The sequence below is a fragment of the Equus quagga genome, chromosome 7, assembly GCF_021613505.1.
Source record: "Equus quagga isolate Etosha38 chromosome 7, UCLA_HA_Equagga_1.0, whole genome shotgun sequence".
NCBI classification, from domain to species: domain Eukaryota; kingdom Metazoa; phylum Chordata; class Mammalia; order Perissodactyla; family Equidae; genus Equus; species Equus quagga.
The window spans coordinates 88,730,619-88,756,473 of NC_060273.1; the positions used below are offsets into that span (position 1 = coordinate 88,730,619).

General features: G+C 39.4%; 1 protein-coding gene across 1 annotated transcript in view; it reads right to left on the reverse strand.

Annotated features, from left to right (window-relative positions):
* CCDC192 (coiled-coil domain containing 192) overlaps positions 1–25,855 on the reverse strand; it is a gene marked incomplete at its 5' end in the record, with an annotated part of 172,174 nt that overhangs the window by 101,375 nt on the left and 44,944 nt on the right. Inside the window, 2 exons of the mRNA XM_046667795.1 lie at positions 24,407–24,463; positions 25,347–25,478. Coding sequence (XP_046523751.1) covers positions 24,407–24,463; positions 25,347–25,478 — 189 coding nt within the window. The remainder of the gene's footprint in view (positions 1–24,406; positions 24,464–25,346; positions 25,479–25,855) is intronic.

The window sequence follows — 25,855 nt, forward strand, 5'->3', positions numbered from 1 at the left end:
CACTCAGTAATAAAAAGCAGAGGGACTCTTTCTCACCAAAGACCTGGGCAGATGGCAGGAGAAAGAGGTGTGGTTGCAAACAGCCCCAGGCCTTGTTAACATCAACCGTACCCACAGACTTGAAACGACGGACTTTACCCATAAAAGTGTGGGAGAGACACCTGTACGATCAGATTACCATCTGCAATATTGCTGTCAGTAATTACTCAGAGGACAAGCACAAACCAACCAAACTCGGTGACAGACACCTTTAGGCGAGGGATAGGTTTGCCTGGATTTCCCTCTTGCAATGCAGAGCTGATAGGCAAGTTATTTTGCTGGATTTGGGGGCACTTCTTGAGAAGCGTTGAGGGACTCTGATTCTTTCTCTTCCTGGAAAATCTTGCCTTCAGGTCTGGCACCAAGGAAGGTATCCAGCCTACAACACAGACATAGTCTAACCCTGAAGCTAGATATCATTCACTGTGCCTCATGGGCCTGAAGGAGTCTGGCACAGCATCTGACCCTGGAGCAGCAGCACTTCACGTTTGAGGGCCATTTTATCTGTCATGCTTCAGAACTCTTCATCTCCAGTGACCTGCGCTCTGAAAGCAAGCATGTGACCTTCGCCCTTCTTAGAGCCTCTGGACGAATGTCCTTCCCCAGACATTCTTAGAGCTCACTCCCTCACACCCAGCCCTCTCTGCTCTGATATTGTCTTACCAGTGAGGGGTTCCCCCATCTTTCTAGACAATAGTCACCCTCTCCTATGGTCCCACCCCCTTTCATATCCTATTTTTCTTTTCAGCCTTTCACACCATGTGAAACTCCATGAGGGCAAGGATTTCATCTATTTTGTTTACTGCTGCATCCCACCATAGGCATCCTATAAGTATTTGGGAAGTGAATGAATGTGGCCTTAAGCAAAGCTTTTAACTCTTTCTGATCTCTCAATTTCCTCAGATCCACGGGCACTTTGGGCTCTAAGGGGAATGACAGATGGAAAAGAATTTTTTGCAAAGGATGTAACATGAACAGGGCCAGGGTCCCAAGGTTAATTCATGTACCCAAGGGGCAAAGTGAAAGCTTCTACACTCTGAGACGAGCAGGCAGTTTTCAGTGGTTCCTGATTAGCTTTCTAAGGCAGGGTCCTCCCAAACCCGAAATGTTCTCCTTGGAATGGCAATGGCAAGTTTCTGGCCCTTAGGAAAACAGAATTAGGACAACAGATTCGAATGTGGCCCTGGAAAATGCCAGAATCCAATTGTTATTGACTTGTCTGTAGATTTTGATTTCTTTAAATCCTCCCTTTACCATCCCTTGATTTAAGTTTTTGAAATCAAGGTAGCCAATAGAGCTTGGGAAATATTTATAGTTACCTTAAAATTAAGTTTAATAGGAATATTCATAGCTGACTGGATTTTACGTTAGCCCTTCTGTTCCATGGTTTCTGAGTACCATCTTGTATCTGAAGGTTTTTATGGCATTTACAGGTCATGCTGCCATGGAGGAAACAGTCACCCATTAGGAAAGGTTCTTCAAACATCAGTGGGCTTAAGGACCACCTGAGGAGACACTTTATCCCTCAAGTTCCCTTCTCTATAACTCTGAATTCCCGATGGCAGGGACAATACGTTCTGAGCTGGGCTTCATGACTTCTGGCAGCATGCCTGGATAAACTCTTAGCTTCAACATAGGCAAAATGGACATGAACCCATAAAGTCCATGAACACTTGTTGCCCAATCGCACATTAAAGATCCCTAGGGAATTTAGAAGAGACTTGGGGGGTCCTTAGAAAGATGAGTTCTCCAAACTCTTGTCAACTTCAGATCAAGAAAAGAGGCTGAGACAACTTTTCGGGTTTCTTGAAAAAGAGGTTGGTCTTGAGATGAATCTTTCCATCATTCCTAGGTTGCACCAAAAAAGTCACAGCACCTTCTGCTGTTGGCACCATAGCCTCAGTCACTGGCAGTCTGGAGCCAGCTCACACAAGCTTGTGAGAGCCAGCTGTTAAAATTTCAGGAAGTTTGGGTGCTGGTTGATCTAACATTGGTAGCTTAAAAAGGGCCATGGCGGGAGGGAGTATTTACATCACTGAAACAGGCAAACACTGTAAATCAGGGCTTTTCTCCTGCCCACGAGAGCCAATTGTTAAACATTCACCAGCACACCACTAGCGCTCAGTCATCACTCAGCATTACTGTGAGCGCTCTGCCTGCTGGGCTTTGTGTGTGTCTGTGTTTGTGTGTATGTACATATGTAGTGTGTGTGTGTAATGGGGGTGAGAGGAAAAAAGGATGTTTGAAAATCGTTGGCCGGATAGTGAACAGAGGGCATGGGAAGTGTGGTCTAAGAGGTAATGAGACATTTTTATATTAAAAATATATTTAGGATCAGGCCCCACGGCCGAGTGGTTAGGTTCGTGCACTCCACTTCAGTAGCCTGGGGTTTCACCGGTTCAGGTCCTGGGCACGGACCCACCGCCACTCATCACATGCCATGTGGCATGCTGAGGCGGCATGCCACATGGCAGAACTAGAAGGACCTACAAGTAGAATATACCACTATGTACTGGGGGACACTGGGGAGAAGAAGTTAAAAAAAAAAAAGATTGGCAACAGATGTTAGGTCAGGGCCAATCTTTCATGAAAAAAATATATATACGTAGATTAAAATAATCCTTGTTACAAATTTCACTAGTTTAAGAGTATATTACTAAAAATAATGCTGTAAGGATGTCTATGACATTGACGAGGGGAAAAGGTAGTACATTAAATTGGAAGGTGATACATATAGATCACATTTTTTTTTTCAAGGATTTTTTTTTTCAGTTTTATTTTTTCCTTTTTCTCCCCAAAGCCCCCCAGTACATAGTTGTATATTCTTCGTTGTGGGTCCTTCTAGTTGTGGCATGTGGGACGCTGCCTCAGCGTGGTTTGATGAGCAGTGCCATGTCCGCACCCAGAATTCGAACCAACGAAACACTGGGCCGCCTACAGTGGAGCACGCGAACTTAACCACTCAGCCACGGGGCCAGCCCCAAGATCACATTTTGGTATAAACAAAAGCAATCATCCCAACTTAAAGAAAATATGTGTGTGTGTGTGTGTTTCTATGTTACAGAGTATAGAAACTGCACACTATTGACATAAAGGGTGAGAGGATAGGAAGGAAAAGATGGAAATTTTCTAACTCATAAGCCTTTATGTTGTTGACCTTTTGGCCAAATATTCACTGGCTACGTTTTGGAGTTGCAGAGCAAAGTCTGAGCAAAATGACTTAAAGAATAACTTATTTAGAAATGAAATGTTGTTAGATGCACATGAAAGTTTTCCAGAGAAATCATCTTCATTCAGTTCCACACACAAAACTCACAGCATTAGCTGCTCAAAATACAAAAATTTTAAAATAACGCAAATCAATAAGAGTATGAAGATGATGAAATGCTGAGGTTAAGTTAAAAATATTAGAAGGTGTGTGTGTGTGTGCTTTAAAATAGCTTGTGAAAACAAAAAATAATACAAGTATTTCATAAAATAGGGGCCAACGGTACCTGACCAGGTGCAAGCATCTTGTAGACAATGAACCATTCATTTGCTTGAGCCTAAACATCCTTCCAAGTTTTCTAAGTATGACATCAATGACTCTCCAGCTTCAGACTATCTGTGGAATGTCCCTGTAAATTATGGGACCCAAGCAGAGAATAAACGTCTTTTTTTTTTTTTTTTTTTTTTTTTGCTGGGGAAGATTCACTCCGAGCAAATACCCATTGCCAGTCTTCCTCTTTTTTTCCTTTTATGTGAGTTGCCACCACAGCATGGCTGCTAATAGACAAGTGGTGTAGGTCTGTGACCAGAAACCAAACCCAGGCCATTGAAATGGAGCATGCTGAACTTACCCACCAGGCCACGGGGGCTGGCCCAAGAATAAACTTCTCTGTGAAAGGATATCAGAAGCCATGACATCATATACACAATATACACATTTTGTAAAGCTATCTAAAAAGAAACAACTATCAAAAGGTCTGGCTCCTATGCTAACTTTCACTGTGATGTTAAATGTTTGCCAAGATGTAAGCTTCTTTCATTTCAGATCTTTAAAGTCATGTCATAGAAGTGACCACTCAGACTCAATAAAGAGAACATATATTATCACATCACCGACTCCACCACATCAGATAAAGGCAATCTCTCTAAGACCTCAAATGTTCCTCTGGAAATAACACTCGGATTGTTTGCCCTACCTGAGAACCACCTGTTATTTGTATGGCAATCAGACTTGAAAGATAGTAGAGTACAGGTCTGGGAACCTAAAGCAGGATCTGTTGACATAGTTAGGTGGTGACTTTCCAACCCCCAAAGTTCTTTTAGGGATAAGGAATATATAGGAACTTCTTGCTATATAAGGAAATTCCTTATAGTTTGTTTCCTAGTAGTTGCCTAGTTTGTGTCCTCTCTGCTGTTCAAGGGTTACTTAATTTAGAGACAATAGAAGATCTTTACCTGGGACCATGGGCTCAAGCACTTCTGGAAAAGTGGCTCTGCAATTGATATGAGTAGACGTGTCAAACACTTTATGAGACAAATAACTCCAGGATCGATTTCAACAGCTAATAACTTCACCAGAAAATCCCAGCACTACTAGATTTTCTTCTTCTACTGTAAGTCCACAATACAGAGTACTAGGATATTGCTGCCTTGCCTCAGATGCAAGAATGGAAGAGGATGCCATGACCTAAAGTGCCAGCGTTTCCAACTCAAGTTGGTTTCTAGAGAAACTTCCAGTGGCTGCAGCGACAAAATCTATGACCTGTCTGCTGGGAGTTTACTTAATCCTTTCTTCAAGATAACATTCAGGCTCTTTCACCTCTTCTTGCCTTTGCACAGGCTGCTTGCTCTGAATATATCTTTCTCATGCTCACCTCCATCTTCACTTGGCCAATTCCTCCCCATAATTTTAACACTCAGCTCAGGTATCGCCACGTACCTGAAGGCTTTCCTGCACAATCATCATCTCCAGCCTTGGTTAGGGATGACTCCTCTGAGTTCCCACAGTAATTTTTGATTACTGCCATCATACCATTTGGCATAATGCACGATATAACCTGTCTATAGTTAATCTCTTCCTTAGAGTAGTGATTCTAAATTTTAGTTGCACATTAGAATGATCTAAGGAGATTTCTAAAGTCCTGATGCCCTGTCTGTACTTCAGACTGATGGAATCAGGGTCTCTGAGGGAGAGATGCAGAATTCAGTATCTTTTAAAGCTCCCCAGTGGATTTCAACGTGTAGCCAAAGTTGAGAAGCACTGCATTAGATGGCTAAGTCCTAGAGGGTGGTGGCTGGCTTTTTTCTGTATCAACCTAGTGCACGAGCCTGTGTGATGCTAAAATTGTATTAAATTGATGAATTAATACAATTCAAGTTAGAATATTTTAGACTCTCGTCAAGTGAAATTAAAAGGTAGCAATTTATTTTTTTCTAGAGTGCAGTGTAAATGGGTTAAGAGTAAAAAATACAAATATTATATTTATTAAAAATCATTAAGTCCATTGATTTTACATCAACGATTTAGGAGAAAGCTATTGTGCTTTCATTTGGAATATAATATTCTGAAGAATCTTCTGATAGTATTCTGTATTATTTTTACGTGTATTTTCTAAGGTAAGATGATGACTTTGAAGAATTGTGGATTCGTATGAATGTTTGTACAATGTTATGGCTTAGGAGAGTTATACTTGTAAGGCCCGGGTACAATGTTTCTCAAAATGTGGTTCACAGACCATCTGCATCCAATTTAAAAGACATGTGTCCAGACTCCATCCCAGACTTGCTTTTAGACTCTTTGGTGGAAAAATTTAGGATTTTCCTTGCATTTTTTCTCTTTACTTATTGAGATATAATTCATATACCATAATATTCACCATTTTAAAGTGTACAATTCAGTGGTTTTCCATATGTTCACAAAGTTGTGCAACTATCACTACTAGCAAATTCCTGAACATTTTCATCAACACAAAAAGAAAGCTATACCCATTTGCAGTCATTTCCCATATATAGATGGAATCATACAACATATAGATCTTTGTTTCTGGAATCTTTCACTTAGCATAGTGTTTTCAAAGTTTCTCCATCTTTCAGCATGAATCAGTACATTATCCCTTTTTATGGCTGAATAATATTCCATTGTTTGGATATACCACAAATGTTGATAGACATTTGACTTGTTTCCACTTTTTGGCTATTGTAAATAATGCTGCTATGAACATTTGTGTACAAGTTTTTTTGCGGACATGTTTTCAATTCTCCTGGGTATACATCCAGGTATGGAATTGTTGGGTCATATGGCAGCTCTTCTACCTGTATTTTAAACAATTTTTTCAGGTGATTCTAAGACTGACTACAGTTGAGAACCACTTTCCTAGGGTGTCACTATTTCCTCCAAGACACTGTACCTTTAATCTTAACAACTGACAACAGGTGTGAGATTGTACCTGGTAACAGGTAGAAAGGAAGGACTATCATAGCATCCAAACAATTGTGTGTCATAAATAAAAAGATTACTACTAAGTTAGTATAAACAACTAATAATATCACATTGTTGCCTTTGTTTAACAAATTTAAATCTAGACATATTAAAGAGCAAGATTTAAAGAAACAAATAGCTAGGAGTAAGTCAATCACTATTTTCCGAGGCTACAGTTGAATTTACCTTGACTTATTTTTGTCTGAGAACCAAGAACTTACCTAGTTAGGCTTGCCCGAGGAACCAGATTCTGGGGTTGATAGGTATATTGGAAGTATGCCATTCTTCTTGTTTTCCAAGCATTCTGAACACTTTTTCTAAGCTTGGAGTTCTCCCTCCCTTATGAGTCCTCACCTTCTCAAGCTACAAGCCTAAAATTCACCTGTTGCCTCCCTTGTACCTTCAGTGCAGGCTTGAGACCTCCTCTCCACGAGGAAGAAGCATCGATGTCAGAATTCATATCAGAACGGTTTCGGGAGCACTCTACTCACAGCAGAAACACCCCGTATGGAAGCAGAGGTTCTAGGGGAAGCTTCCAGGGCTGGCATCAGACGTACTAGCTGGGGCGACCCCTTGGTGGATGGTTCCACTGGGGCAGTTCTGTGATGTGATTTGAGCATGATTCCCAGCTTCAGTTTCCAAGGCTGGTCCTCTGGCCCTCCTGGAGAGTCTGGGAGTCACTGATGATCTTCAATTAATTCCTATTCTGCTTAAATTGGTTAGAATATATTTCTCTTAAACAAGAATATGATAGGATTGCTATCACAGGACTCTACCTTAGAAACCCCATTGATGCTGAACTGTAAGTGGAAGCTTGCCCCAAATGCGCTAATTAGCTTTAGGGCCCTGGCAAATCTCTTTAGCAGAAAGACCCTCCTTTTCATGGCTCAATTTCACAAATTCTCTCTACCAGAGTATAAAAATTTCACAGATGCAATTTGAACCCTTTGTGATATTTGACACTAATGTGGAAAATATTTATCCATACAACAGTATGTTGATTTCTAAGGTACTCTCTGCAGAACACTAACTCTGAATCATGATCTCCTTGTCAAGTCCATCAGACTTATAAGTTCAGGTGGTCTTATTTCTTAACACCCTGCCTGCCCCACTACCTTTCTCAAACACATGAATTGCTACAATGGTTTTAAAATACATTGTCTACTAGCTTTATCTAAACATCAATGATGGATAGAAAGCGTTAAGAGGAAAAATATAAGTCTGTGATTTTTGAACTTTGTACGTATATGTTATATATTTAATAACGCCTGATAAGAATAGAGCAGTACCCTCTTATCCATGGGGGATATGTTCCAAGACCCCCATTGGATACAGAAAGTACCAAACCCTATATATACTGTTTTTTCCTATACATACATACTTATGATAAAGTTTAATTTATAAATTAGATACAGTAAGAGATTAACAACAATAACTAATAATAAAACAGAACAATTGTAAGAATATACTGTAACAAAAGTTACCATAGATCTTAGCAACCTCAGCCTATGATATTTTTTCTTTCTTTAAGTCAAGAACTGTCACATTTTCACTTAAAGGAAGCACTTTACAGCTTCTCTTTGTCATATTCAAATTGTCAGCATCACTACTCTTGCACTTTGGGGACATTGTTAAGCAAAATAAGGGTTACTTGAACACAAGCATGACAAGATACCCAGATATCATGACAGTTGATCTGATAACCGAGATAGCTACTAAGCGACTAAGTGTGGGTAGCAGATACACTGGACAGAGGGATGATTCACGCTCAGGTGGGACAGAGTGGGAGGCACAAGATTTCATTACACTACTCAGAATGGCCCACAATTTGAAACTTATAAATTGTTTATTTCTGGAATTTTCCATTTAATATTTTAAGACTGCCCTTGACCGAGGGTAACTGAACCCAGAGAAAGCAAAACTGCAGAAAAGGGAGGACTACTGTATGTCCAATCATTGATTTTGACAAATTCCCTCTTATACTTCTCTATATAGAGAAACTCCTTAGAATCCAGTGGACAACCTGGAAGGCCTAAGAGGAGACTCTTTCTGTGATACGAAAGGTGAATACTATGTAAGAATCTGTGAATTTATAGAAATTACGTTAAACCTGATTCTCTCCCCACACCCTTCCATCCTCAAATGAACTGCTGCACAGATTCAGCCTCAAGACACTAGGTTTTGAGTCTCTTAGATCACTCTGAAATGAAATCCAGGAGGAGAGAGGCAGCATTTCACTCGATGTTCTGATATTTCACCTTCACCTACCTCAGGTTTGGTTTGCCTTGGCAAGTAGGAGTCCACAGAAAACGTCACAAATATCAATCGATGCTTCCTAAAATATATTGGCGCTGATAGCCACAATAGCTCCCAACACACAGTGTTGCATATATATGCATATACCATATGGGCCTAAGAATACACCTGTGAACCTACAGTTTCAGATTGAGAAACACCAGCCTGAAGCCTTACTACTATGCATTTTTAAGGTGACACACAGTCATTGCAAAAAGAGAGAATCTCTGCTGTCATATTTATTTATGAGGGGTGCAGAGAATTATATTTTCAGGCTAGAAATTTTCCCAAAACATATGGTCTTGAAAAGAAAACTAAAACAAATAAAAACCCATCCTTGAAAATCAATCAAAATTTAAGTACACCAAGAAAAAGAATTTACCATATTTAAAGAAGATTTTTGAATACAATTGCTTATGCTCAACAATGTTTAAGACAATGCAGATACATAAGACATGAATGGGAGAGCAGTGGGAAAAACATATATTTTATTGCATGAATTCCCAAGAAGGTCAGACTTGAAACTGATCAGGAAAAAATTGATTTGCTGGGAAGTCATCCTAAAGTCTAACTTCTTATCCTAAAATCCATGGCCAACAGGCAAAGTAAACACCCCAGGCAACACGCTTTTGGGGAAGTCTTAGAACTATCCTCAAAATATTACCGAGTCTCTCTCCAACTGAACTTTGAACTCTTCCAACATACTAAAAACTGCACATTTATGAGCACTTAACATGCTGGTTGTTCAGGCTGAAATCCACCTCGGTCTTAGGTTTCCATGCAGTGTAAGTTTTGTCTACAACAATGACAAGCTGAACACTGCAGCCTGTTGAGGGTTACTGTGAGAGAGCTCTTTAATTACTTTGCTTACCTCAGAGGCTCTGTCTCTGGGGATGGGTGTGTTTCAGGCTTGAGAGAGTGTTGAGGGGGAAACATTCCCGTGAGCCCAAACTGGACATAACTTGTTTTTAATGCTCAATGTAAACATCTAGCTGTATTCTCATTAGCAATTCTACAAAGCAGAATAATGCCTCCTATTCTCATTTCCGCCTATTCCTTCCTCTGAATTTCCAGTCTGACTGTCTGCATTGTTCCTGCTCCCACTCCCACCCTGGTGTGCTCTGCATTCTCCCCTATGCTGCCAGCAGCCTCCCTGTTTGCTCACCAAGCCTCCTCCTCCCACTCCTCCTCTTAAACCTTCCCCTTAACCAGTTCTTCCGTGAGGACAGACAATAACAATTCACCACCAAGGCTCCCTGCACCCATTAAGCCTGAAGCATAAGAGGCTGGCTTGTTAGGATCAGCAAAAATAGTTGAAGAATGAACAATTAATAAGTATTTCTTTTGATTTTGCATTCCTTAGCCTCTTACTGAAATCTTGTGACTTACTTGTATCCTTTCTATGAGAAGCTCAAGTCCTCCTTAATTCCTGTAACACTATATTGCCATCAATTTTTAATGAAAAAAGTTTAAAAGGTATGGAGGTATTATTTTCGGTTTTCTTTATTTTTAAGATGACTCATACCTAAACCACTTGTCGGCTCTCTGACCTGGTTATCCTCCTTTGAGAAATCACACCAGTTTAGACAAGTCTGTCTAAAGCATTTATGTACGCAGTTGCTGATTACTGTTACAGGTTCTGAAGCTGTGACAATACCTTTTCATTTATAAAGGCCCAAGAGAACTCCCCTGGACCCCTCCCCCTACAGTCTCCCAGTGGAGTTTATGTCAGCTCTCAATAAGTGGCACTTCAAACAAAGGAAGAAATTGGGCAAAAGATAGAATTATTTATATTTGAAACACTACAAATGATAAACATCTGCACATAAGCATCTACTTAAGTGAACATTTAAAATTAGAAACAACTTCCTTTTTTATTTTTCAAAACAAGAGCTTGACATCCTCGATGATTTCTAGGAAACTATATGAAAATTTACTTGTTTGAAAAGTAGATTCTCAACAATTCTGAGGTGCCTCATTTAATTTGATTGAAGGTCCTTCTATTTTATAGGAATTTGTGACAGAATATTTGAGAATGGAAAGGCTACAACAGAGAAAGGACGGAAGAATAAAATAGGGACAACTTAAGTTGTTTCTTGGGCACTGAAATCAGGAAAGTGAAGAATAAAATCCATAAAGTCTCATGGAAAGGTGTGTGCCCCCTGACCCTCCTCTGCCCTCCACTGGCTCCTCCACTAAACACATATCAATGTTTCCAGAAATGTGCATCCAAAAATGAACATCAAAGAAACTTTGGCTAAGTCAGCTGCATTTCATTTAGCGCTACGCAGGGGAATATGCGTCATCAAAACTCCCAGTTGGGATGTTTGTTTATGGGGTGAAGCAAGAATTGGACAGAATTAGGTAGGACAATGTTCTCCAGGGGGCTGAGAAAGTAAAGGTTAGGCAGGCAAAAGGGAGGGACAGGATCGTGGTCAGAATCCCCTCTAAGCATCGAAGATGATCTTTTCCAGTTGCAAAACTCTTCAGCAGTAGATTTCCATTCCCCGTGGCATTAACAGCTGCCTAACGCAATCACTGTGTTCTTACTCAGGTGAAGGTGAGCAAAACCACCTGTATTAGTCCTCTGGGCCTCCTGTGGCAGGTGTCGATGGTCTCCTAGACGCTCTCCTCATATGCGGAAAGAATACATACTTATAAGAATTACTACTTCTTTGGGTTCAACAGGGACGTGTATTTATCGTGAATACAGTGAAGTACTTAAGAGTTAAACTCAATAAAATGGAGTCTGGTCCTGAAAAAATAAGGTTTTAAACTGTTAGACAAATGTCAAAGCATATCTTGCAAATGATGATCAGGGTAAAGCAATCATTCCAGCAGCAGCGGCAGCACGAATTAATGTCACATGGCACTATTCTAAGTCCTTTGTCTATATCATCTCATTTAATCTTCACAATAACCCTATTGAGACAGGTTCTATGATTATCCCATTTTACAGATAATCATGCTGCCAGATTTTCAGAGCATTCTCTTACCAAAAATGCTGTTAAAGCTTAGCACTGAACAAGCCGTAGGAATGTTTGCTGGGTTTTTGTTGTTGTTTTATGTTTTGTTTTGTTTTATTAGTTAGCAAGCACTATATAAGATTTACTGTGTGGCAGGTGCTCATCTAAGAGTTTTATATTAACTCATTTAATCCTCATGACAACCCTGTGAACTAGATACATTTATTATCCTCGTTTTGCAGTTGTGGAAGTTGAACCTCAGGGAGATCAAGCAACCCACCCAAGGTCACGCAACTAGTAAGCTAGGAGAGCGGGGCTCCGCCCTGGCAATCTGTCTTGAAGGTTTGGAGGGAAAAATATCTTATACAATCAGTTGATGCTCAAGCATTTCTTAAATACTTAGTCAACTTATACAATTCACTGGTGTGGGAGGGGTGTGTGTGGAGCGTGTGGGTCGTACGGAGAAGAGGTTGAGGAGGGGAAGGACAGGCGTTCATACTGCCTCTTCTTCGTTCTTCTCAGACCTTGACAATGACTCTATTATATCTCATGATTACTGGTGTAAGAGCTCACGTTTCCTCTTACGGATGTTAACACCTGGTAAACCTAGTAATGACGATAGACTGATCATTGGGGATCAGAAGCTATCAAACATGGGAACGAATAGTCAAAATCAATTTCAACGCTCATAGCTAAAGTTAGCAGTTCAGATTTTATTTTACTTAATGATTTCAATATTTATTCACATTTAGCAACGAAACATACTGCGAAACACCCTACATTTCTACTCAGCTATTTAAGCATCCATTTCTCATAACTCTTTACAAAATCCCTTAAGTTTCAAATAAATCCAACCTGGAAACATTAACCTCATGAAGAGGAATTGCCTCTACTGCAACATTGAAACCAGGGCCAACTCTGGTGCAAGGAGAGGAAACTAACATTCACTGATGGCGTTTTGAGCATCTGGAAAGCCTTTTGATGAGGGGCCTGACCTCATTAATAAAAGAACCTAATAATCCCTCTAGTAGTGAGGGGATGGAATCTGGTCCTTTGAGAAGGAAAAGAAGGTAAACAAACCTGAGGGGAGGAGGTTAGTTCATCCAAAACACAGAGGATAAAGTATTGGAGGTTCTTCAGATGGCAGAGAATATGGTACCTTCTACTCAGCTCCTTTGGATATAAAACCTCAAATAGGCAGGTATGCTGAGGTAGGTTGGACACTGAGTGCTATATACAGACCAAGAGCTTCCACAAATCTTCTGTTAAAGCTCAGCACTGAACAAAGGAGCCACAGGTCTGTGAATGGGCCCATAGGCATGGGCACGAGCAGAGGGAATGGCAGCCACAAATGACTAGAAAATAGTGCCCCTCTGCTTTTGGATGGTAAAATCCCTGTGGTACCAGGGAGGAGAGAGGATCACTCTTTCTACCAAATTACTGAGACCAAATTTCCTGTTAAAAATGACAACAGGGGCCTGAGTCAAATTTTATTTATTTTAAAAAAAGAATGTGAGATTTTTGTCCATTGAATATCATGGTGCAAGACATGGAGGGATATTGTACAATTTCCCTCATACCTTTTGATTGTCTGGTATTTATTGCATAAATTTTAATATCAAGTTTTACTTGGTTTAATAATAATAAACCAGTGTCTAATCTCCTTTACTCTGGAGTCAAATTGTGAATACTTGTAGATTCAATATAAGACGAATGACTTAAATGCTGGTGTGGCAGAATCTGATAGCTACTCATCAAAATCCATGCTCCACTCTTCTTCCTGGGTGCACAGCTAGGCTACTTTCCTGGCATTCCTCTCAACTAATGTGGCCTCATGACTGAGTTCTAGTCATTGAAGCATGAGCAGAAGTGAAGTGCACCACTTCCAGATATAGCCCATTACAAACCTCCCAAGCACACGCCTCCATGGTCTCTTCCGCTCTGGCCAACCGGAGTAGACATGACCCCAAAGTAACCTGGGAATCGATATGTTGAAGATGGCAGAGGCTCCTTCAGTCTTTATCATGAATGACACAGAATAACAATGAATGAGCAGAGCCTGCCCACCAATAAGAATACTCACAATAGACTGTTATTTGAATGAGCAAGAAATAAATTTCTATTGTGTTAAGCCACTGAAATTCTGGGGTCTATTTGTTACAACAGCTAGTATTATCCAAACAAATAAAATTAGAGTGGCTGAAACAACTACCACAAAAACAAACTCCCTTCACCTAAAATCACCACACATTCATGTTCTTTGTAAAGAACATCTTTCAAATTGTAGAACAGGTGTAAGATAATAGTTGTCTAAATTGAAAATCCAGTGTAAAGTTCCCATTCAGGCTACCTATAAATATGTTTTGTTTGCTCCACAGAGCCTTCTATTTTATGTGAATTAGTTGCCAACGTTTACAAATGGGGAGATTCCACATAAAAATCTAGATTTTCATCTTCTGAAAAATTGGAGAATCTAGTCAAACTTGAGCTTTATTCTCCCTTTTATGTAAGTCATGCACTCTCTAGACCCACATGACTTCTTGTGGCCATCTTCCCTCTTCTGCTTCATTTACTTGGCCTTTGAATGCAATTGAATTTTCCTGCTGGATTATCATAAATAGCTGGGGATTAAAAAAAATATGCAATACCAACTAGACCATAATTACAATGAGGAAAGATTACTTTAACTGTTTACATCTTATACCTGTGGCTTCTTGTGACGGAAATTACAGAAGCAGCCATATAAAATTCATTGCTGCTTTTGCTGATCTGATATTTTTGATGGGTTTTTCTTCCTTCCACTATATCTCTCAATATTCCATATATGAAATCCAACATAAAATCTCACTTCAGAATTAAATCATTAGAAAATAGTTGGTAACATCCCCTCCTCCTAATATGATAAGATCTATTTATCTGATCATTTCCCCCTTTTTGCCTTTGGCTGTTAGGAAGATCAAAGCTATATTTCTGTTTCAACTATACTGCATGGGAAGTTATGACTTAAACATGCATATTTTATTTTTTTCTCATTTTATTGCTACTTATTTCAATATATGTGTTCTCAATTATGGTTATTTATGTGCTTCAAAAAATTCAACTATTTCATACATCCATTTCTTATACGCCACTTCAAATCTGTTGTGAAATTAGGGTATAAATAAATAAGTATGGTTAAATTAAACATTATAGTTAATGTTTAATAACAGAATAAAATTATATCTAGAGAACAGATAAAGTTTAATATTCACAAAATACCAGGCTATGACTATTTTAAGACAGAATTTTTTATTTGACTTTGTTTCTTCTCGTCTGAAAATAGGATAAAATTAAAAATAAATAATTTTTTCTAGATGATTTGCTATAAACTAGAAGGACATGCTTAATTTGTTGTTGTTTTCTTTTTAAAAATTAACATTAAATAGCAGCTGGCATATACAGATAGATACATTCTCTCATCTACTTGTCTGTTCACTCAACGAGGCATCTATTAAACACCTTCTTTGTGTCAAGAACTATGTGTGAACAAAACCAAGGCCCAGAACGAGAGGACTCAACTAATGGAGTAAAGTAAAGGCTAAAAGAGATGGAGACGGGGGACAATATCAGAAGAAATTCTCAAAGGAAAAGTAGTAGGGATCTGGTCAAAGTCTCTACTTGCCGTGACAGTTATTTTCTCTCTTACAGTCAATGAGCAGCCCCTGAGAGATTTAAGTCAGTGACTTACATAACTGAGTCTCTAGTGCTTGGAAGCAACTCTGGAAGAACTGCTCGGGGCCTCTCTGCAATGTCTGATTACTCCCCTTATGATGCACTGATTTAACTTGGCATCGATGCATTTCAGAAAGAATTTAGCATAGCTTGAAAAGGTAAAAATGTATTGAGTTGGAGCCACTAAAATAAGAACTTGAAAGATGTGGCAAGGAAATTTAAGGGTAGGGAAGCTTGGTTCACACAATTCATGCCCTGACATCCTACATGATCACTTGCGGGAGGTGAGGCACAGAGAACTTGGCTCTAGCCTTCCTGGTAGCCAAAATAACCATTTATAGAAACACAGAATGCATGAAGTAAAAGCAAGCCCAGTGCTCAGTGGAAATGCCAATATTTCTGATGCAGAAAGGCATACTCTCCAATGTAATAATAAACATCCTCAATAATAATCTGACAGCAAACACAGTAATAAGCATCATAGGACAGTTTCTTATAAAATCTTCCCAAACTAAGTCATTAGCGTCCTGCCAAACCACCTGCACTACAGTCAATAAAAGCAATTCTAGGGTGACAATGCAGTGTAGGAATGTGACTCTCTGCTGCGCTCACTTAATTCAGGAAAGATTTTAGGGTATCTATCCGAAAGAAAAAATGGACTATATTTCAGGCACTCCTCTGTGATATGCTTCCTTTCATCCAAGATTTTTAAAGCTGACTATGGAGCCCAAGATGACTCTTCCGGTTAACCCGTGGAGCGCAGTTAAGCTCTCTGGTAGAAATGATCAGCTGGGCTGGGGCTAGAACTGACATCCTTTTTTGGACATTGTGGGGACTGAAATGATACTTCTTGAGTTGAAAGGCTGTCCACTTTCATTCATCCACTCAGTCATTGATTGACTGATTCATTCATTCATTCAACAAATACTGAGAACCTACAGAAGTCCAAGCTTATTGAGTAAGAAACTAAAATAAGTGAAAAAATGCAGCTAGCTAATAGGCATTTACCAAAAAGTGAAAGGATTACAGCACATGTCCGATCAGGTGACGAAACAAAGATCAGGCACATGCAATGGTTCAAAAGCAGCTGGGGTGGCAAGAATTGTCCTTGGGTGATGTTCAGCTTAAACTTACTCATCGTCTATATTAAATGAAGAAACAGAACTCAGATCTGGTCAGAAGGGGAAAATCACCCTCCTGGGGGTCAGCCAGAATCCGGGCTTGCATGATGTGACTGACCAAACTCTTGCCTTAGGTCCCTACCCCGCAATCTGCCTTCACTAGTAGATCCTACAGATAAGATTAGTGGCTCCCACAGCAATTTATTGTGCCTTGGGTTTTTGAGGCCAAAAAAAAGAAAAAAAGATAAGGTTAATTAAATAAGATCCTGGTGGAGCTCTAAAGTTTTATTTTGAATATTGCCTCATCAATGTGCTAGAGATTAGCTATTTAATCATGTCTTACTAGGCAGGATCTGTATAATGGCTCACAGTTCAGCGAATACTGACTCTAGGTTATGAGCAAGCTGCTGGTGTGAAGTGAGAGCTCAGACCCTCTCCCTTTCCAAGCTCACCGAGAAGTTTGGCGGCAATACTCACCAATGGGATTTGAAAGCCTCTATTGTTTTTTCTGAGTTTTAGCCTATCCAGATCAAGCATGTGGAAGATGAGCCATGGAATAACCACATAAAGGGTTAAAATGAAGGGTCAAATAGTCATCTAGGCCAGATAACACAAGCAAAGAAGGTGGGATGTAGAGAGGGGTTAGCTATAATGTAATCAACTAATGCAATAAAAATATTTCTGAGATTTATCCCACATGAGGCCATTTAGTACCACCAGGTTCTGCTCATAAATAATCATTAAGGAATTTTCCATTTAGATTAACATGTCTGGCTCTAAAAGAATGGCCCAGGGGGAAGGAATTTTCCCACTCCTCATTGGCTCCAGGTAGGACTCTATTAGGTCCTAACACCAAAGTCTCTCAGGCTGATTAACTCAGCCTTGAGATCTGTAGATTACAATAAAGTTAAAGGACCTTAAAAATTAATTTAGTGACACAACCGGCATGTGCGTTGACATATATATTCAGCAAAAATCCTGAACTAAAAGTGAAATCAAGCTTATGAAACAGGGGTCCTGGAGTCAGAATACCTACATTCAAGTCTTTCCTTTGCTACATACTAGTGGTTTGTTGTGAACAGTGTTCTTACTGTCTTTAACTCTCACTTTCTTCGTCTGATAGAGGAGGAGTAATACCTGCCTCACAGGATTCTTGTGAAAAATAAATGACATAATGTGAGTGGGAGCATTTAGGAAACTGTAAATTTTATAGGACTCTAACATGTTATTAATTACTGTCACTTTACCTTAGACTTAGTCATGACAAGCTTCAGGAATGAAGTGATACTTCTAGAGCACATGGAAGTGTGGGACTGAGCGGGGAAAGAGCAGGAAGATCGTCCTTTTGGCACATCAGCTGAACAAACTCATCCTGTGTGCCGCGATCCCAGCTTGTTCTACTAAGAATCAGGCCCGGGATGTTTCCCAGAGGCAGGAGCATGAGGACAGAGAGGCTGGCCCCCAACAGCGAGATGCTGGTCGGGGATAATGATTCTGGGGAGAACAGAGGGGCTAGGCTGAAAGCGGTAGGGGTTTTATTGGACCCCGCAGTGCTTCTCAGACGCTAGCCATCATCAGAACCACCTGGACATTGCTGCATCCTACTCCCAGAGTTTCTGATTCAGGAGGTATGAGATGAGGTCTCAAAATCTGCATTTCAAGTAAGTCCCAGGTGGCTCTAATGCTTCTGGTCCAAGGGCCATGCATTGAGAACTACTCGGATAGCATAAAAATTACAGCTCTCAGCTGTAAACAACCAAATCTGACTCTGATTAGCTTAAAGAAAAAGGGAATTTTCTTCAAGCTAATTAGAGTTATTGGTAGTTCCTAAAACGGACAGGAATCAGATTCAGAAATAGAAGGGAACTAGAGCAGTTCTGGTCTCGGCAGCACAAACTTCTTTGCCATGATGCCTGGGCATTACTGGTAGGATGTATTAGTTCCAAGTGTTTTTCCTCTTGCTTCACCTGAATTAATATTCAGAGTCCAATTGATTTAGCGCACATGTCGACTCCCTAGTTAGTAGCTGATAGGTACTATGAATTATAGGCCCTCCAAGACTGCTCATGAGGGGAGAGAAGCATTTAAAAAGGATATGAGGGTACTGTTGCCAAAGATGTGTTAACAGGTGCTTAGGCAGCCAAAAGACAGCAACAGCAACACAAACAGCCCATGTTCTCTATCACAGGAGCAAAAGGAGTGCCTGGAATTCTAGAGCAGAGGAGTCTGCACCTGATCTAACCTGGGAGCTCTTGTAGATTCTTAAAAAGCAAAATGGCAGTTAATAGCCTCTTTAGAGAAGGAAAGGAAAAAGTTAAACCAACTCTTTGGGAAAATTTGTCATGGGTATCCAGAGAGTTCCCTTCATGCCCTGTGTTCCCAATCCTGGGCATCAGGACCATTGCTTCCAGGTTCAAGTATGTACTCAGGAACTGTAGGTCAGGAACTTCTGATTTCAAAGACACACTCATCAATCCTACAGCTTGGAGCATGCTGTACAATTCATTGGAAGAGTTTCTTCTTCTGGGTACTTTTAACTTATCAGTTTATTATGAAATATTGCAAGCATACAGGACAGTATAGAGAATAACATAATACTTGTGTGTCTACCACCTAGTTACCCAGATTTCCCTTTTTGAAATAATCCCATAGAATATTATAGAAATTTTGGTCCTGGTCAGGTCTTGGGGGTAGCTAGACCAAGAGATGATCTGACCATTGGGGTGGAGGTGAAGAGAGGAGGCAAACTTCTGAACTATTGCCGATGATCAGATTTTGAGTGATAGAATGGATGGACAGGGCTGAGTACTTATACTGCACCCCTGTCCCAATACTAAAAATAGGCAAGCAATGGATTCAACAATTTGGAAGCTTTTAATTTTAAAAGGATTTTTTTTCTTAAGATACCTAGTTCTGTCTCAAATTGCCCTAACATGAACAATTATTGTTGAATGAGTATAAACATTCACTTCAAATATTTGTTTAATCCCACATACGTTTCTAGGCAAATAAGTAATCTTGTGGAAGGGAGTGATAAAAACGCCTAGGGCAGCTTAGCCCTGTGGGTGGCTCAGAGTGGACACCCACATGTGCTTTGGGAAAGGCAACTGTCTGTAATCTTTTAAAAGTATAAACTGTGATTGGGCAAAGTTAATGGGATAAGATTTTAATCTTCAACATATTGGCAGTGACAACTCACTCTGAAATGTTTAGGCCTGTATCTTCTTTCCATTTCATAGTCATCAATTTAATTACACAATAACATAATTCAACTATTGGGTTCTAGACGAGTGAACACTGAATAAAAGGAAGCCAAGACCCTAGGTTGTTAATTTTCATGTTAAGACCATCGTTTCCTTTGGATGTTCTTCTTACTTCTTTTGAAATAGGGGTTTCCCACATCTGTATTTTATTTCTCTGCTATTTTTTCCTTCTATTTCCATTCGAAGAAATCATTACTTTTTGTCCTTTCCGTGTTGCACCCTGAAAGTATCCATTTCAGATCCAAGTAACACCTCATGTAACTGGCATTTTTAAGGAATAAAATGTCACAAAGTAATTTTCCAAAAAAGTTAAAGTGGGCTCCTATAAATATCAAAAGAACATTATTTTTAGTTTAACCATTTAAAAAATTCATTTCAAAGAAATCTGTAGAAGCCAATAAGCCAGACACTGTGAGAGGCATAAAGATAAATGGATTTGCTCCCTGTTTTCCAGGAGCTCACAGTCTTGGGAAGAGCTAGGCCACATTAAATAATTCTGGGTCGCAGTGTGACAAGTGACAGAAGAAAGGTACAGGGAAGTACTATGAAAGTACCAAGGAAGGAGAGATTACTTCTGGTTGGATAGTCAGGGAAATCTTTCTGGAAGGAAAAATTTTGGTGAAGAATGGGAAAAATCTGGCAAACACAATGGTGGTAACAGATATTGCAGGTGGAAAGGAACTATGAGTAAAGCCCCTAGGGCAGAAATGCATGGGTGTACTTGGGAGTCTCAGATGTGTAATGGAGAGGAGGCAGGAAAAGGGGTCAGACTCTCATTTTCGGTATGATAAATGCCACGATCAGGAGGCTGGACTTTATTCTGAGATAATAGGCAACAATTGTCTTACGCTAGTCTTTGGAACAGGGGAAATGACATGATCAGAGTAAAATTCTAATTAATCCAGTAAAATGTATTGAGTGGTTGTAAGGTGCCCAGCCCTGTATTTGGTGTAGTGGATACAGAGACATGTTCTTGGTGCTGCCCTCAATGACCTTCAAGTCTAGTGAGGGACAGATGTAGAAACAGATGACGTCAATAAAATGTAGTATTTTGAGCTAAAATAGACGTATGTATAGGAGGCTATGGGAGCCCAGAGAAGGTAATCTGGGGGCTAAGGGAGAAGACAATCCCTGATATGAGTCTTACAAAAAGAGTAAGAGTTGTTTGGATAAAGAGGAGGGGGAAGGATAGTCCAGACCAAGAGAAACACAGTGAGCAAAATCACAGCATCAGTTGCAGGTATAAAGACAGACAGGAGGTACAGTTTACTAGCCCGTTCAGCTAGTAAGGCAGAGAGAGGGGAATGAGCAAGAAGAGGGAGATGAGAGGTAGGGATGGCCCTTTGGAAACCCCACTAGAGGTGGAGGTAGGGAAACCAGGAGGCAACTACAGCGTCAAATCCTACAGCAGTGTTACATATGGGAGGCACATATAGGAGGTTCCTAACAGGAACTCCAAACTTTACACTCAACTCTCAAACACTTAAGCGGGTTCAAGTACATACAACCCCAAAGCTCTTATTCATGCTCTGTTATTTCATAGTCTTAAGCATCCCCAGAATTCCCAGGAGTCTTTCAACCTCCTATCCTAGAAGAACGCTCACCCCCTCGGCAAAGTTCTTTTCCCACCACCTTAGTCTCATAATCTCCTTGCTCTCTCTCCTCTGCCACTCCAGTAGCTTTTCTTCTCTCTGTGAGTGTTATCCTTTGGCTCTGTTTGGTTTTCTGCCTTCACCCCAAATCTTTACACATGGATTTTATCCTTTCTCTCCTCTGCAAATAGGGTTTGATGGTGTTACAGCAAGTAAGCTATATTGTTAGTGGAAGGGAGGCAGTGAGAGGCTCTGAACTCACATATGTTAATAATTTGGGGCCAATTAAGATATAAAATTATCAAAAAGAGCTAGGAGTGTGGCAATACAATGGACTAGAAGACATGGAAATGAGAGAACTTGTAGAAACAGACTCAGAGCCTGACAATTAACCAAATGGGGGATGGAAGCAGACAGAGGTAGGATTTAAACACTGCTTTTTAGTTGGATCTAGAATAAATAACAACAGTGTGATACTATTCACTATGGCTGGGGAATCTAAACATAGGTGCATATTTAAGGGATGTTAATAGATGATGATAAATTTGACTTTGTATATGCTGAGCCTGGGGTGTCAGCAAGATATTCAGGTCATATTTAGCAAGCATAGTGGTTTAATTTGATGCAATATGGCAGCAGTCTTCAAACCTGTGCACTTAAAACATCCTTCATGGTCAAATACCATTGAAAATGGCATACCAGGGCCCTTTCTTGGCAATTGATTATACACTGATAAGTCTTGCAGTAAATAAACCCATTTAACTTAACTGTGCTTCTAACGCCTCTCCCATTTTTTTTTCCCCCAGGATACAGATTAACATCATTTGGAATGTTTTCTCCAGGAATAATTTTTTAAGGAATGCTCATTACAGCACTAAAGAGTTGTAATCGGGGAATGATTAAGATAGAAAGAAGTTGGTGGAGGTGGAGGGGGTTGTTTATTCGTATTTGCATAGAAGTGAGAATTGAAGCATTATGAGCTGATGAATCACTAAGAGTGAACAGAGAAAGGAGGTTGGAGCCAACCTTTATAAACATGGTTCGACGCCTCAAATGGCACGTGGAGAATATAATTTGGAGAGGCAGCAAATTGCGATAGCAAAAGCCTGGGTTTCAGAACTGACATGTGTGACAAGTGATCTAATCTCTAAGACTGTTTTCTTATCTGAAAAATAATGCACACTTTGTTGGGTTATACTGAGATTTAAAATAGGTAATCTGTGAAGCACTTATGACATAGCAGACATGAGACACTATTACTAATGTTATTTTCATTTAAATATCCTTGGTGAGTTGAAGCAAGACTTTGATGATTACACTGTTGTATTAAAATCCGAACACTGAGCAATTACATAGGAGAAATGTCAGTCATTGATATCAATACCATCAATACCCTAATACAGGGAAGCAATCCCAGTTTCGACAAGCCTGGGCCAGGAAGAGCATGGTACAGGAATAGAATCCACAAAAGCTGGGCAATGGAAGGAGATACCACAAGAATTTCCCTAAGGCACCTGTGACTGTTTTTTATCAGTTTTGCACAAGAGATGCTAGAAGCTAATATCAAAACCTGCACTCCTTAAAAAAAATTTGGAGCTAAAAATCTCCTGGACATATGGCAGTAGGTATCAATCTGGCACAAGGAGACAACCTCTGACAATAGTCATTGTCTGGCAACTCAGAGGCAGGCCAGGGGAGAGGCATCTGTGACAGAATACTGAGCTAATGAGATTTACCTCTGTCTGAATATGTCACAAATGCAGGCCTTAGTCATTTTCAGTATCGGTCAATTGAGCATTCAATGCCAAAAGAGATTCTGAATTTAGAGTTAAAAGCTCTGTTTACTGCTGCAGCAGATTAGCTTTTCTCTGCCCCAGCACAAAAATGGAGCCATTACCATGATTTTATGCAGATAGCTCATTTCAAACCCCGAAGGGATGGTAACCAGAACTTATTATTTTGCAGAGTCTTTTCTGCACAACTTGTGGACTGCAACTTCTCGGGTCTTAACATTTGTCTGAGGAGTTTGTTGTTGTTCACAGCGGCCATTCAACATGACTGACCAGTGTTCTTAATGAAGACGTCATCCCCTACCACCCAGGATCTAGATGGAGGAGATCACTAAAAGAATGGCAAGCAAGGCTTTGAGGAAATACTTACAGCATCAGGGTTGTTCTGATCCTTGGGAAGGGACAGTGGCAGGGCAATGACTGGTTTACCTGCCTAAATACACGAAGGTATTGTGGCGGGAAATACTCATTTGTTGTTCTCTGAGCAAACATAGGCTAACATATACAAGAAATTTACTCTCGAGATTCAAGAGAGTATTTGCAGTATAAAATGGACAATTCTGGATCTGATTTATTTATATGGTCACTTGCCTAAAACTCACAAGATTGGGGCAGAATGAATATATATAAAACAGTGCTGCTCGAAATATAGTCCAAAGACTGGCAGCATCAGCATCACCTGAATTTAGCATCACCTGGAAGTCCAAATTCCCAGGGCTCATCCTAGGCATACAGGTAGCAGAATCTCTAGGTGATTTGTTCTTAAAATTTTTCCAGGTAATTCTTGATATGCTAAAGTTTAAGAAGCACGGCTCTAGGTCTATATTCGATGTGTCTATAATTTCCACTTCCACTCTTTCTCTGAACTAGCCTGGCTTCCCTGTTTTTCCACCCTTAGTTTCCATTTCTCTTATCCTGATGGTACCTGATTAGACCATTGGTTTTATATATAAGAGCTCAGTTTTGTAATTTTTACCAACAATATAAATCAGAATTCTATTTACAGAAAGCAATTCTGTAGAGGCAGCAAAAATACTGATTCTCAGCCTTGTGATTTCGTTTGCAGCAGAAAGCCCACAGTTATAACTTCTGAAAAATATCTGTTCATTTCCAGGATGACAATGATATAAATAAAAGGATTAAAAAAGGAGGAAAACACTTACCTGCGCTATAAGTTGCTCCTGGGACGCTTTCACTTCAGCTTGTAATTTCTCAATGCACTAAAAGGAGAAAAGTAAAGAAACAAAGCGCATAATTCTTCCTTTTACCTATTCAAAGTATTCCAGATATAAATATGTACTAGTTCTCAAATTTTGTGAATGGCAGCATTATCTCAGCTAGATGTTTTGAAGATCGTCATTAAAGAAATTATCACTGCCATCCCTATCTCGCTTCCATTCTACGAAAGAGACTAAGGACAAAGTATACAAATAAGAATTAAGAATTAGGAAAAGATTGAGAAAAATAATGTTTGCTTAATGTACTACAGGTAAGGCTAACCCACCTTATGTAAACATATATATGGGTTCATATCTGCCTTTGGAATATATGGATATGTTTTTATTTGACGATATATATATGTTCAATATATATACTCCAAATATATATATATAAATATATGTTACAAAGGCAGATACAAATCCATTTGGTGTGAACAAGAGATAAATTTATATCATGACACATATATAAATGTCCAGAGATTCAGAGATCAGTATCTTCTTGTAAAGTAATTGATTAAAAAAAGCATATGACAAATTTTCTGATCCACTTGTTTTACTACACAGAAACTATTCTTTAAGTTCAAACTTGAAAACTAAGAAATATTCATAGTCACTACCACTTAAAAATCAATAGAATATTCAGCTAATATGGTTCAAAAGGATATATATCAAATGAACTTTAAAAATATTACTGACGAAATTCATTTTTGTATGTGAATATTCATCAGGGAATACAATTACATTCAGCAAATATAGATATTGTTATTATCATCTTGAAATTAAATACAAACTTCCAACCCAGCCAGAAATGACTGCAGAACTGGCAGTTCATATCGATTTAGGTAACTTTTACAATAAAGGTTACTTTTCTTCTACAGCATACCTGGTCTTTTGCAAGAACCATTTTTTCATATGGTTCCCCTCTGTCTTCCTTGTGGTCCAGAGCCGCTAGTTTCTTCTCCAGCCAGGAAACTTGCTCAATCAGTTTTGATTTTGTTCCTTCAGAGGCTGCAAGCTAAAGACATTTTCTTGTAAGGCTATGTAAGTACAGCGATTTTTTTAAAGCTCTGTTTAAAAGTCCAATTTGTAAGTGAATTGCCTTCCACCACTATCTACTAAAAATAAAAATTGCTTCAGATATTTCCCTCATAGATGACAAATGATTAGTATAGAGAGAGGAAGAAATAATCTTGATTTTATTTATTTTTAGTAATAAAGACCTTTCCAGACAAGAGATGAAACCCCATAGTTACAACAGGCAAAGAGATTTCTAGTACAACGATCTCAACACTCATCTTTATTATGTTTCAAGATTGTACTTTATTGGTACAGCTGAATCTGAAATCTGTATTGTGGTTTACATATGGTTCTTAAAACTTAACTCTTGGGGGA